The sequence below is a fragment of the Entelurus aequoreus genome, linkage group LG13 (genome assembly GCF_033978785.1).
Source record: "Entelurus aequoreus isolate RoL-2023_Sb linkage group LG13, RoL_Eaeq_v1.1, whole genome shotgun sequence".
NCBI classification, from domain to species: domain Eukaryota; kingdom Metazoa; phylum Chordata; class Actinopteri; order Syngnathiformes; family Syngnathidae; genus Entelurus; species Entelurus aequoreus.
In genome coordinates, this window is record NC_084743.1 from 21,073,860 (window position 1) to 21,089,216 (window position 15,357).

General features: G+C 39.5%; 2 protein-coding genes across 9 annotated transcripts in view; one reads left to right on the forward strand and one right to left on the reverse strand.

Annotated features, from left to right (window-relative positions):
- Positions 1-15,357, reverse strand: part of LOC133663245 (PTB domain-containing engulfment adapter protein 1-like) — a 165,047-nt gene that overhangs the window by 4,856 nt on the left and 144,834 nt on the right. For 3 of the 6 annotated variants that reach the window (XM_062067573.1, XM_062067571.1, XM_062067572.1), the window contains exons 7-11: positions 13,980-14,096; positions 9,955-10,041; positions 9,642-9,866; positions 9,394-9,532; positions 5,578-5,672 (exon numbers count right to left, since the gene is read on the reverse strand). In XM_062067573.1, coding sequence (XP_061923557.1) covers positions 5,578-5,672; positions 9,394-9,532; positions 9,642-9,866; positions 9,955-10,041; positions 13,980-14,096 — 663 coding nt within the window. Of the gene's footprint in view, positions 1-137; positions 149-5,577; positions 5,673-9,393; positions 9,533-9,641; positions 9,867-9,954; positions 10,042-13,979; positions 14,097-15,357 lie in introns of all 6 variants that reach the window. The other 3 variants (XM_062067574.1, XM_062067577.1, XM_062067576.1) reach the window with 3 other exon arrangements.
- The window catches only part of LOC133663244 (uncharacterized), a 139,017-nt gene continuing 137,978 nt past the window's right edge, over positions 14,319-15,357 (forward strand). The window contains exon 1 of one of the 3 annotated variants that reach the window (XM_062067570.1): positions 14,319-14,407. The gene's annotated coding sequence lies outside the window, so the exon portion shown is untranslated. The remainder of the gene's footprint in view (positions 14,408-15,357) is intronic. The other 2 variants (XR_009828272.1, XM_062067569.1) reach the window with 2 other exon arrangements.

A 15,357-nucleotide genomic window follows, 5' to 3' on the forward strand; every position in this document is an offset into this window, starting at 1 on the left:
GACGTTGGGGAGTTAACGATCGGTTGATGGCAGGTGCGGCTCGAACAAAAAAAGCGATGGGAAGTTAGCAGCATGCTTACAAAACACCGAAGCAGCCCTTGCAGCATCACACAGCGCATGCAGAGAAATGTACCAACCATCTTTGACGCTGCACAGGGAGAGGACAGAAGGATAGATGGGAGAATTAGCAAAAGGTCTTTAAAGGGAAAGTGTTCAACACTGCCACCTAGTGGCACTGTGCACCATGGAGGTTAGTTATACAGAGTTCAGAAGTTTAGCACCTTGACTTCAAAATAGTCAAATATGTGATCTCCTGATTTTGTAAAAATGTGTTTACTAGTTTAAAATAATAACATTACATGCACAAAATAAGTATTCGATCCCCCTGAAAACCTGCGAAAAATTTGACCCACTCAAAATAGTTTTGTGCCGGTGAAAAACACAAATTAGTACTTTTAAGAAAATACTCAGAATTGATGGGCAAGACCTGTCAAAGGGTAATTGTAGACCTGCACAAGACCATCAACAAGAAGCTCGGTGAGAAAATAACAGTGGGTTGTACATTTGGGGTGTCCCGATCCAATATTGATTTAAGTTAAAAGTTAAAGGCCTACTGAAAATATTTTTTATTTATTTAAACGGGGATAGCAGATCCATTCTATGTGTCATACTTGATCGTTTCGCGATATTGCCATATTTTTGCTGAAAGGATTTAGTAGAGAACATCGACGATAAAGTTTGCAACTTTTGGTCGCTGATAAAAAAAAGCCTTGCCTGTACCGGAAGTAGCGTGACGTCACAGGCTGAAAGGCTCCTCACATTTCCCCATTGTTTACAATGCAGCGAGAGAGATTCGGACCGAGAAAGCGACGATTACCCCATTAATTTGAGCCAGGATGAAAGATTCGTGGATGAGGAACGTGAGAGTGAAGGACTAGAGTGCAGTGCAGGACGTATCTTTTTTCGCTCTGACCGTAACTTAGGTACAAGCTGGCTCGGTGGATTCCACACTCTCTTCTTTTTCTATTGTGGATCACGGATTTGTATTTTAAACCACCTCGGATACTATATCCTCTTGAAAATGAGAGTCGAGAACGCGAAATGGACATTCCCAGTGACTTTTATCTCCACGACAATACATCGGCGAAGCTAATGTGATAGCATCGTGCTTGAATGCAGATAAAAACAAAAGAAATAAACCCCTGACTGGAAGGATAGACAGAAGATCAACAATACTATTAAACCATGGACATGTAACTACACGGTTAATGCTTTCCAGGCTGGCGAAGATTAACAATGCTGTTGCTAACGACGCCATTGAAGCTAACTTAGCAACGGGACCTCACAGAGCTATGCTAAAAACATTAGCTATCCACCTACGCCAGCCCTCATCTGCTCATCAACACCCGTGCTCACCTGCGTTCCAGCGATCGACGGAGCGACGAAAGACATCACCCGATCATAGATGCGGTCGGCGGCCCGGAGACGGAGGAAGTCAAGGTGAGGTCGGCGGCTAGCGCGTCTGCTATCCATCTCAAAGTCCTCCTGGTTGTGTTGCTGCAGCCAGCCGCTAATACACCGATCCCACCTACAGCTTTCTTCTTTGCAGTCTTCATTGTTCATTAAACAAATTGCAAAAGATTCACCAACACAGATGTCCAGAATACTGTGGAATTTTGAGATGAAAACAGAGCTTTTTGTATTGGATTCAAAGGGGTCCGAATACTTCCGTTTCAACGATTGACGTCACGCGCATACGTCATCATACATAGACGTTTTCAACCGGAAGTTTAGCGGGAAATTTAAAATTGCACTTTATAAGTTAACCCGGCCGTATTGGCATGTGTTGCAATGTTAAGATTTCATCATTGATATATAAACTATCAGACTGCGTGGTCGCTAGTAGTGGCTTTCAGTAGGCCTTTTAAAGTACCAATGATTGTCGCACACACACTAGGTGTGGCGAAATTATTCTCTGCATTTGACCCATCACCCTTGATCACCCCCCTCGGAGGTGAGGGGAGCAGTGGGCAGCAGCGGTGGCCGCGCCCGGTAATAATTTTTGGTGATTTAACCCCCAATTCCAACCCTTGATGCTGAGTGCCAAGCAGGGAGGTAATAGGTCCCATTTTTATAGTCGTTGGTATGACTCGGGATGTCGCTTTGATATCAGTGAAAACAAGAAATCTTTTATTTATATATCTATATCGCTCTGGAATAACCGGCTTCGAATTCTCACCGGCATTGAACGTAAACAGGTTTTTAAAAAAGAAAGTAATATTTTATCTGAGTCTGTAAATTAGTTTGCTTGTTGATGATTTTTGTTTGGTTTTGTATTGTGTAGTTATATTTATATGGTAGTTATTATTCTGTGACTGTAAAGTGTTGGCTTGTTTTCTTACTGATGCTTTTATTTTTTTTTCTGTATTGTGTAGTTATAATTAAATGCTTTTACTTGTAATTGTATTGAGTTTGTGGACCCCGGGAAGACTAGTGGGTTGTTGTGGCAACCAGCTAATGGGGATCCTTAATAAAAAATCAAATCAAAATCAAGTATCGGATGATATCAGCGTGTGTCTAAAATCTCAGATGCAAGAAAATGATTCCCGGGCGTGGCCACCGCTGCTGCCCACTGCTCCCCTCACCTCCCAGGGGGTGATCAAGGGGATGGGTCAAATGCAGAGGTGTTTACTTGCGCAAAGCTGGGCAGCCATTAAACATGTCAAAGAGCACGCAAGTTTGATCTGGTCTTGTATTTTTTGTGAGATCGTTTGCAAAAATAAACATGCTATAGGCTACGAGCAGCTACACAACAGCTCAGCACATGATAGCAAACAAGCTAGACATACGTAACAAGTAGAGATGTCCGATAATGGCTTTTTTGCCGATATCCGATATTCCGATATTGTCCAACTCTTAATTACTGATTCCGATATCAAACGATACCGATATATACAGTCGTGGAATTAACACTTTATTATGCCTAATTTTGTTGTGATGCCCCGCTGGATGCATTAAACAATGTAACAAGGTTTTCCAAAATAAATCAACTCAAGTTATGGAAAAAAATGCCAACATGGCACTGCCATATTTATTATTGAAGTCACAAAGTGCATTATTTTTTATATTTTTTTTTAAACATGCCTCAAAACAACAGCTACAAAAACAACGAAGGCACACAGCTTCAGTCCAGAGTATACTAGAGTAATAAAGTAAACAATAACATAGTCCTCCTTTAGTGCAAGGCTGCCTTGTATACTGTATAACAGGAAATTATAAACTGGGCTCAATCTGAACAGCCAATATGGGCATCTACATCAACTATATGATTTGCCTGAGAAGCTAGACAGGACAAAAATAAATAAATTTAAAAAAAAAACTTTTTGAAACCGATACCGATAATTTCTTTCTTTTCTTTAGTTTATTTCGAACATGAACACACTTACATCATAATACATCACACAATTTCATATCATTTCATTTTACATCATGCCCGAAAAGGAGTAGGAAGAAGCAAAGCTTATTTAATCCTACCCCTTTCCCACTTCAGAGCGTTTACAAATATATAGAATCATTTACTGACCTTTTTATAAAATAAAATAACATCTATGAATTAGTATACACAACAGTTTTGTAATATGTAATTAATTAATTCAGTCATTATTAACATACTGAGATGAAGAATATCTTATTTTCAATAAGTTTGGGAGTATTTCTCATAATTCTACTTCTTGGTACTTTGTAAGTACTATTATTTTGAACAACCTCTTTAACTGGATCATATCAGTACATTTTTTAACTTCTTTACTTAATCCATTCCATAATTTAATTCCACATACTGATATGCTAAAAGTTCTAAGTGTTGTACGTGCATATAAATGTTTTAAATTATTTTTTCCTCTAAGGTTATATTTTTCCTCTTTAGTAGAGAAGAATTGTTGTAAATTCTTTCATTCTTTGGTAGCAGGTTATAGTTTGCTTTGTACATCATTTTAGCTGTTTGCAATTTTACCAATTTACCGAACTTTAATATTTTTGACTTAATAAATAAAGGGTTTGTATGTTCTCTATTTCCGATATTACATTTTAAAGCATTTATCGGCCGATAATATAGGCAGTCCGATATTATCGGACATCTCTAGTAACAAGTGTCCCTAATTGATCAATGTTGCAGTCTAAAACAGCACATGTGTCAATATAAACAGGTATTAAATAGTTATGTCATGCAATTTAATTGAATGAATTATTGTGACCACTAGGTGTCGCCAAATACCTAGCATTTTTTTTCTATTGGACCAATTGCTGTCTTAACCTGGGGGGGGGAGGGGGTCGCCCACATCTGCGGTCCTCTCCAAGGTTTCTCATTGACATCCCACTGGGTTGAGTTTTTCCTTGCCCTGACGTGGGATCTGAACCGAGGATGTCGTTGTGGCTTGTGCAGCCCTTTGAGACACTTGTGATTTAGGGCTGTATAAATAAACATTGATTGATACACGATTACATTTTAAAATGTTGCAATAAGAAATTGGATTGTGTTATCAAAAACAATGTTTATAAACACACAGAAGTACGGACGATTGTATCAAGGTACCGGGAATCGGTACCGTATCGTTTCAAATGTGAATGGTACCCATTATTAAACTACATTTGATATTGATTTGTGGTTGCAGAGACATGAATTGGCGAACATTAGCATGTGCACTGCAAAAAGTCAGTGTTCAAAAACAAGAAAAAATATATAAAAATTAGGGGTATTTTATTTGAACCAAGCAAAATTATCTGCCTATAGAACAAAAAAATTCGGCTTGTCAAGACTTTCCAAAACAAGTAAAATTAGCTAACCTCAATGAACCCAAAAATACCTTAAAATAAGTATATTCTCACTAATAACAAGTGCACTTTTCTTGGTAGGAAAAAAAGAGACCTTTTTGCTCAATATGTTGAAAAATATTATATAAAATATTATCTTGACATAATGATATGAGCTCGGCATCATGATTTTTTTTTTCACGCTTGAAGTAAGAAATTACTACTTTAAAAAAGCAGTTTTATACTTGTGAGTGTTGATGACACAGCTTTGCAACAGTTGATATTCTAGTTTCAAGCATGTTTTACTCAATATAGGTCATAACATCTCAGCAACAAGCTGTAATATCTTACTGAGATCATTTAGGACCAAAACCCTTAAAACAAGTAAAACACTCTAACATAAAATCTGATTAGTGAGAAGACTTATCTTATCAGACAGAAAATAAGCAAATATCACCCTTATTTGAGATATTTCATCTTACTTGGATTTCAGTTTTTGCAGTGTGGGCAACATACTCATAGTTATATTGTCTTTTAAAATAAATGTATACATTACTGCAGAGGACACATTAGTTGAACAACCTCACCTCATCTCTCAAGCCTTTATGATGTTGCAATGCTAAAGTCCCAGTCAGATCCCAAGTCAGTGATGTCAGAGTCCAAGTCAAGTTGCAAGTCTTGGATGATATGTGCTTGTCAAGTCGAGTCCCAAGTCAATAAAATTGCGACTCTAGTCTGCTTTGAGTTCACGCCTCGGTATTTACTCACCTGCATTTCGTCCAACTTTGACTGAATATCAGGAGGGAAGTCAGCGGCACCACAGGTGAACGGATCAAAAGGTTCCGCGCCAAATAAGTCTTTTGCTGCGGACGGCACATCAACATCACACTGGCTGTCAATGCATCCGTTCAAAAATGGCGTTATATTGTTAGAGGGGAACTGCACTTTTTTGGAATTCACATTCACAATCACATTTTTTTTTAATGCATTCTAAATAGTAAATAAACGCTAGCAAAAGTCAGCTAACAATGGAGTCAACAGGAGTCGCTCTATTGCGCTTTTTCATGCAAACACCTCCATTAAGGTTTTATATACACGCTGTTAGCATACCGTATTTCCTTGAATTGGCGCCGGGAATATGGTATTCGCATGCCTCGAATTACAGCCGGGTCAAACTGGTTTTGCAAAATAATTAGCGCATGCTTGGCACTTCCGCCGGGTCAAATATGAGTCATTAAATGATTCCCGCCTCCTGGTGGTAGAGGGCGCTAGTGATCCTTCTTGCGACTGCTGGTACTGCAGAAGAGTGCTGCAGAAGAAGACAACCGGCAGCAAGAGTGCGCAGCCATTGTTTGCTTGGACTTTTACCATGGAGGATTACATATCTAGAATAAAACAGTTTTCTAAACTAGTCTTTCAATCGAAGCAGGAGGTAATACTTAAAAGAAAGATCTCCATCGAGACAGAGAGACTTTTAAAACTGAAGAAAGATAAGGAAGACTTCTATATCAATGCTTTTCTTCAAAAGGAGCTGGCATGGACTCATTTATACCTAAAGGTAAGACAATAATACGTTTTTTTAAATTAAATGTGCTTTTCATGATAAGGTAAGCGCCGGAGTGAGAAGAGGTTTTAAAATAATTAGTGCATGCTTGGCCATCCCGCAGGCTTCTGGTAAGCGCCGGAGTGACAGGTTTTAAATTAATTAGCGCCCCTGCGGCTATTCAAGGAAATACGGTATATGTAATGTAGTAACAGGCACATTCATAATAATATATAATATGTACGTATTTTGCCCATTTTGAGCGTATTATTTTCACTGACGCATCATTTCTTTTAACAACAACACTACTAATCATGGCATAATTCACGAGAGACAACACAGACCACTTTGGGACAAATGACGATCCAGAACCGTGTATTTTTTAGCCTGAATAAACTATGAGGAAGATCAAATAAAAAAAAAAAAATGGTATGCCCGTACAACATTTAAAACCTTTAGCATATCCATTTGTGGAATTAAATTATGGAATGGATTAACCCAAAAAAAATCTAACAAAGCACCAATATGATTCAGTTTAAGACTACAAGTGTTCACAAAGTACACAGAACAAGAATTATGATGAACACCCGAAAGGTAGAAAATGGATGGACGGATCTTTTTTTTTTTTTTGGTTTGTTTTTTTTTTGTTTTTTTTTAGATAAAGATTATTTATGTATTTAATATTTGTTTACTTACTATGGTATATTATTTATTTATTATTTATTCACTGCTCTATTACAGAGAACAAGGAAATGGGATAAAATTGCTATGGTATGAAAACGGGTAGGATTAAATAAACTCAGCTTCTTCCTACTGGGGCGGTGTAGCGTGGCCGTGCCAGCAACTTGAGGGTTCCAGGTTCGATCCCCGCTTCCGCCATCCTAGTCACTGCCGTTGTGTCCCTGGGCAAGACACCCAGTGCCACCCACACTGGTTTTAAATGTAACTTAGATATTGGATTTCACTATGTAAAAGCGCTTTGAGTCACTAGAGAAAAGCGCTATATAAATATAATTCACTTCACTACTCCTTTTCGGACGTGCTGTAACGAAACAACTGGAAATATGTGATGCATTACATTGCATGTTCGAAATAAACTGAAACTGAACTGAACTGAAACATAAGGAGGATGATCTACACGTTTTAGAAGCTGTGTTAAACACTAAGCGTCATGTAGCAATATTGCCAAGTGCTAAAGAACAAATATAAACTAGGAGCATAGTAAAACAACCCATTACTGTACAATGTCTGCTCTCGCCGGGATGCCGACTGATGGGATGTTTATATCTTCCCGTTTAGATGAAGAATTAGTCCTAATCCTAACCAAAAATTTTAAAAAAGTTGCTGCAAACGAGCGTCTTTTCTTGTCTATTTAAATTGGTTGTCCACATCCTTCTGCAATCCAGGTGAGAGGCATGATTTATTATTTAAAATGAACATTTACCAATTCAGAGGCCTTGCAGCAGCTCGCCGCCTCAATATAGCAGCATAAGGTAGTGGTCTGTGATCAATGCGCCGCTAAAACATCCATCCAACGCCCTTTGACGCGAATCCCTTAGGGGTGATGGACGGATGGGCAGCGCCTGAAGAGCTGCAGCCTGCCACCGTGACCCCCACTCCCTCCCCTCTGTTGCTAGATATCTCGAGATGTATGTTGTAATATCTACATGTGCTTTGCTATGGAGGTTTTTTTTTCCCACTCCAGACTGGGCCCCGTCTAGATTGTATTTTTTTACTCCTTCCCCAGCATTTAACTTTTTCCCATTTTTACGGGGCGCCTTGTGGCGACCCATCAGCGTTCCTGTCCTGTAACCCTGTACACTGTTTGTCTGTCTAATCTTGAACGGGTTTGTGCTGAAAACAAAGTTTCGTTATACTTGTGCAATGACAATTGTGGAGATGCCTGCAGGAGCAAAGGTCACCGCCTCTGTCCATGGTGCTGAGGACAGAGCACCATCAGACGGGGGCGGGGCGGTGCTGACAGCGAGACACAGCTGGCAGGTGATTAGATTTCACAGGTGGTACGTGTTAATCTAATCACCTGTTGTCTTTAACAGTAAGCGGCCGGGAGCAGAGAGGGAGAGAGGATACGGACGTGACTGAAAGGTCGCGTTCTGCTGGAGAGAAAACTGTTGTTGAAAACCGATGTTTATTTGAGGCCTTGTTGGGACCTGCACGCTTGGCTCCTGTGCCGTGTGTCATACTTGCCAACCCTCCCGATTTTTCCGGGAGACTCCCGAATGTCAGTGCCCCTCCCAACCATTCTCCCGAATTTCTCCCGATTTTCACCCGGACAACAATATTAAGGGCATGCCGTGACCTGTCGACACGTCCGCTTTTTCACCATACAAACAGCGTGCTGGCCAAGTCACTGCAAGACATACTTGATCAACAGCCATACAGGTCACACTGAGGGTAACCGTATAAACAACTTTAACACTGTTACAAATATGCGCCACACTGTGAACTCACACCAAACAAGAAAGACAAACACATTTCGGGAGAACATTCGCACCGTAACACAACATAAACATAACAGAACAAATACCCAGAATCCCTTGCATCCGTAACTCTTCCGGGCTACAATATACACCCCCGCCCCCAACCACGCCGCCCCTACACCTCAACAACACCCCACCCCCCCACCCCCAATCTCCCGAATTCGAAGGTCTCAAGGTTGGCAAGTATGCCGTGTCTGACAGTGGAGCTGCTAGGAGGCAACTTCCACAACAATAAAGACCTAAATACCTGCCTACCTAAAAATAGATTGTCTGCGTTAGCACCTATAATAACAATATTGCTAATACCTGATTAATATGCAGGTCACCAGATGTAAATGGAGTATTGTTGGTGTTTTTTGGATCTTTTTTAAAAGGCTTTATCGTGGAATAGAGAAGCTACAATTGACTCCATTGTTAGCTGACTTTTGCTAATGTTTTTTTTAAGATATAGAATGCACATAAAAAAGAAAAACGTTAGCAAAATTTAAAAAAAAAGTGCAGTTCCCCTTTTAAAAATGGAGCATGAAAGGAGCGTCACACCTATATTTGACGGCGGTGTGGTAGGTGGAGGTGGGGGGCAGCCGTTGCTGACTTGCGTGGGCACCAGCGGGGTCACGGGGGAAAAGGGGACCATGTCGAAAACGTCCGTGGACTGCGGTTTCGTGGAGACGCTCCCTGCCTGTTTAAAAGTGTCAGACACGGTCATGGTCAGTGTGGGTGTACGTGTAAATAAACACACCAAGCAGCAAAACGCAGGGGAGATAATAAGAGAAGCAGAAGGTGTTTACGCGGGGTCTCGGGATGCTGCATCCCTCGGGAGGTTTAGGAGGAAGGAAAGTGGGTTTGGCAGGCGGAGGAGTTAGTAGTCCGCTAGACAGGTTGGACTCTGGCGAGCTCATAGGGGTGAGCGTGACGGAAGAGATTTCCAGATAGGAGTTGATGTCGTGACACCAGAAGAGAGAAGAGGGTCTCTGCAGCATGTACGCCTCATTAACTGCATTTATATATAACGGCTGAGAGAAAGATGGCAGAGGAAGTGTATTAGTCATAGAGTGAAGCAGTGAATTGATGACATGGTTAGCCGACCACGGCCTCACTTACTGGCGGCACGTGTGCTATCATCATGTGCTCTTCCAGGTCTTGAAGTTGCTTCTTCAGGTCGCAGTTTTCGTTTTCCAGCTCTTTAATCTGCATGAGAAGACATTCAGGTGCAGTTTAACACCACAGCGAACATTAACTAACATTGTCAAAGTATGACTTTTTTGACAACAGAAATATTAGAACTTTGTGAACATTTCAACCGGCAGCAAGTCCACACCTGCAGCACACCTGTCCCAAACCTGACTAAATAACAAGTTCAATGTTTTATTATTGTAATCAAACGACAGCAGTCATTTCCATGAGATTATTTTGTAATATAAGTGTTTTGGCCCACTTACAATGACTATAACATATTGTTTTTCATGAGCTGTGTACAAACCCCGTTTCCATATGAGTTGGGAAATTGTGTTAGATGTAAATATAAACGGAATACAATGATTTGCAAATCATTTTCAAGCCATATTCAGTTGAATATGCTGCAAAGACAACATATTTGATGTTCAAACTGATAAACATTTGTTTTTTTGAAAATAATCATTAACTTTAGAATTTGATGCCAGCAACACGTGCCAAAGAAGTTGGGAAAGCTGGCAATAAATACTGATAAAGTTGAGGAATGCTCGTCAAACACTTATTTGGAACATCCCACAGGTGAACAGGCAAATTGGGAACAGGTGGGTGCCATGATTGGGTATAAAAGTAGATTCCATGAAATGCTCAGTCATTCACAAACAAGGATGGGGCGAGGGTCACCACTTTGTCAACAAATGCGTGAGCAAATTGTTGAACAGTTTAAGAAAAACCTTTCTCAACCAGCTATTGCAAGGAATTTAGGGATTTCACCATCTACGGTCCATAATAACATCAAAGGGTTCAGAGAATCTGGAGAAATCACTGCACGTAAGCGGCTAAGCCCGTGACCGTCGATCCCTCGGGCTGTACTGCATCAACAAGCGACATCAGTGTGTAAAGGATATCACCACATGGGCTCAGGAACACTTCAGAAACCCACTGTCAGTAGCTACAGTTGGTCGCTACATCTGTAAGTGCAAGTTAAAACTCTCCTATGCAAGGCGAAAACCGTTTATCAACAACACCCAGAAACGCCGTCGGCTTCGCTGGGCCTGAGCTCATCTAAGATGGACTGATACAAAGTGGAAAAGTGTTCTGTGGTCTGACGAGTCCACATTTCAAATGGTTTTTGGAAACTGTGGACGTTGTGTCCTCCGGACCAAAGAGGAAAAGAACCATCCGGATTGTTCTAGGCGCAAAGTTGAAAAGCCAGCATCTGTGATGGTATGGGGGTGTATTAGTGCCCAAGACATGGGTAACTTACACATCTGTGAAGGCGCCATTAATGCTGAAAGGTACATACAGGTTTTGGAGCAACATATGTTGCCATCCAAGCAACGTTACCATGGACGCCCCTGCTTATTTCAGCAAGACAATGCCAAGCCACATGTTACATCAACGTGGCTTCATAGTAAAAGAGTGCAGGTACTAGACTGGCCTGCCTGTAGTCCAGACCTGTCTCCCATTGAAAATGTGTGGCGCATTATGAAGCCTAAAATACCACAACGGAGACCCCCGGACTGTTGAACAACTTAAGCTGTACATCAAGCAAGAATGGGAAAGAATTCCACCTGAGAAGCTTCAAAAATGTGTCTCCTCAGTTCCCAAACGTTTACTGAGTGTTGTTAAAAGGAAAGGCCATGTAACACAGTGGTGAACATGCCCTTTCCCAACTACTTTGGCACGTGTTGCAGCCATGAAATTCTAAGTTAATTATTATTTGCAAAAAAAAAAATTAAGTTTATGAGTTTGAACATCAAATATCTTGTCTTTGTAGTGCATTCAATTGAATATGGGTTGAAAAGGATTTGTAAATCATTGTATTTCGTTTATATTTACATCTAACACAATTTCCCAACTCATTAGGGATGGGCGATACCACACTTTTAGGATTCGATACGATACCGATACTTTTTCTTGCATTTTCATCGATACCGATACAGATACCGATACCAATAATTTCTTATTGGCAATTTTTTGTCAGTCAAAAATATTACTATTGTTATTATTTAAGACAAATCACAAGACAAATACAGACCATTTATACCACATTTATTATGGTCAATATATAATAAAAGTACAATTAAAATAAATAACATAAATATGAAAAATAAATTCAATATTATATACAATAATGACTATATATTATATATAATAATAATTAAATATTAGGGCTTTCCAATTAACAGTCAAATCCGAATTGCAAGAAGCTGCAGTTATTTTTTAAAGTTTGTGATATAATTAGCAATTAATGAAATATGAAATAGGCTAATGTTTTCGAAATGTAAGAAATCATGTTACAGATTAAAACAAAAATCACATTCAATCATATATTCAAGATTTTCTTGGAAAAAAATAAAACTGTAATGCAAAGATGAAGAATCTCCTAATTGTATCTCTTTCTTATCTTGTTTTAAATACTCAAGCAATTTTCAACTAACAGTAAATTCCCCTGTGTGGAAATTATTTGAATTTAGGATGATCATTTAAACAAAAATATTCAGTAAACATTACTAAAAAAAACAAAAAACAATGCCTGTTTTAAGTCAACAATTGGACAACACTGGATATGCCTGGCTGCATCGCTGTGTGTGTGTTGCACGTTGACGACGCTCATTCGCTGTCTCCTGTCACGTGACTGGGCCAGCTCTATACTCTGCCAGGTACAGGGGTGTCCCAGCACATAGTAAGTTAAGTAAGTCATCAAAAACATCTGAAAGTGATGCTTGCACCCCCCACACGCCGTTTTTTGGTTTATATCGATACTTTTTTCAGAAAAGTGATGCCAAATGAGTAGCGTGTGAGTATCGATATATCGATACCACAGGATCGATACGCACATCCCTACAACTCATATGGAAACGGGGTTTGTACTAGTATTGTATGTCTGGGTGGGGGTCCTGCTTTGGAAATAATGTGTATCCCTTTCAGATATCACATTTAGTTCACTAAAACATTCTCATGTTGCACAATGAGATGTAAACATGGGATCATGTGTACATTCCTGTAACTTTCTGTTTGTAAAATACACCTTCATTAGTATTTCTTTAATATAATAACATCATTTTATGATTACAGTTCGGGTTCGGTGAATCCGCATATGAAACTGGTGGGGTTCGGTACCTCCAACCACTGGCCTAATGATACAGTAGGCCAGTGTTTCTACTGTACTGTTATTTTTTTTTAATTATTTTGAGAATTTTATTTTTCTTTTCCTGTTTCCTTTCTTTTATTGTAACTGTATCTGCGTATGTTCTGTAACTGGATCTGTGTACTGTTATTTTATTTTATTATTTTGAGAATTTTCTTTTTCTTTTCCTTTTTCCCTTCTTTTATTTGTAATTGGATTTGTGTATGTTTTGTAACTGGATCTCTGTATTACTATTTTACTTTGAACTTTTGAAAAGGACCCCAGGAAGACTAGCCTGGCGTTTGTGCGTCGGCTAATGGGGATCCTCAATAAACAATATATTAAGCAGGTATTATCAGACTTTGTCAACAAAGTTTGTGTCCATGGCAACAATTTCAAAGCCAAACAAATTAGTCTTCAACTTAATGTAAGACTTAATTACACTTTCTACGCAGACATTTTTCTTCCTCCTTTAATTAAGTCCCTCTACACATTTCCTTCAGAAATGACTTTTTAAGTGTAATTATCCAGTTAGCTTTTCCCATCAACACCCGAGCACCCACACTAGATCTTCTTCAAGTATCATTTAATAAGAGCTACGCCGTCAAAGTGTACGGGGTCTTTCATACATAACGGCACTTAAGGCGGTTTATTTCATCAACATCCACCCACTTATGATGGCTGAGCCAAACAAGGTAACTAACGAGCTGAACTCACATTCACCAGCACCCAAGTGACACGTCATTAAAGGCCAATTAGTGGCCGGCGCACGTCAACGTCAACTACACCCATTAACAACACCAAACACGGTGAAAGAACATACTCGTTTCTGCAGACTTCCAATCTGCTTTCTGGTCTCCACATCTTTACCCCCCGACTCCAGGAACTTCTTGTAGGCCAAGTCGAAGGCCTGGCCGATGGTTAGCGTGATCTCTTCAGCCTGCGACAAAAACAGAAGTGATATTTAAACGAGATGCCACACAGTCGATTGAAGGCTGGCAATTAGGTGGATGAACTGGCAGGCTTCGTACACCTTTTCCGAGCACTTTTTAAGGACTTTCAAGATCAATTTTTGTACAAAAGACTGTCTATGTAACGCTTGTTTTCCCTTTGTGTCATTGGGTTGCTTGAGTGTAGTTCACTTTTACGACACTGGAGGGGGCCTTGAACACATCATTACATCAGCAAGCTCTGAAAGTGACGGTGAACTTCGATGTCAATTGTTTGATTGGCAGTGTGCGTCGATACAAAGTGAGTTACTTTATAAATACTTTAATATCACTTGTTGTGCGCTTAAAACTGTATTGTAACTTATTTTGTCAGTTTTATTGTAGTCTAATGGCTGTTTGGCATCAGGTCCACAAGCTAACTGCTAGCTGAACATCATACCCTGATTGGGGCCTGTTTGTAGCATTGGACATGTTTGTTAGCCCCAATTTACAATTTAGAATTATTATTGTAATGCTATTTACATTCTATTAATCATTACATTACTTAGGGTTGGGATGTTTAAATTATGTGCATTTATGTAAACTAGGCTGACCCTAATCTGAAATCCCAAAAAGATGACGCATTTATGCGTGCCAAGGCGGGCAGCACGCCAAGGCCGCCCGGGACTCGGTGAAAATATGCCAATGATACTCGAACTTGGTTTATAAATAACATATTTATTTAAATAAAGCATTTTTTCTCCTCTGTTGACAGCAGTGTTGGCGCTAGGAATTTTCAAAATGTCATAAAAATCAAGTCATAAAAATGGGGTCCCACTGTAAATTTTTGCGGTCCCAATTTTTTGTAGGCTTTTTGAAAACAAATGATAAACGTATATGCATTGTCCTGTTATATCTCACATTCTATATTGTGTTTTGGAAAAAGGTTGTCATAAACGTTGCTTAATTAATTCAAATAAATAATAAAAAAATAAGACAAATTTGTATGCATATGTAAATGTATTCAGTTATAAACATTCATTCGCTTTCTTCTTTCCTTCATGGATCTAAACCAGGGGTCCCCAAACTTTTTGACTCCGGGGTAGCATTGGGGTAAAACAATTTGGCTGGGGGCCGGGCTGGATATATATAGCCCGGCTATATATATATATATATATATATATATATATATATATATATATATATATATATATGTGTGTGTGTGTGTGTGTGTGTGTGTGCGTGTGTGTGTGTGTGTGTGTATATGTGTAT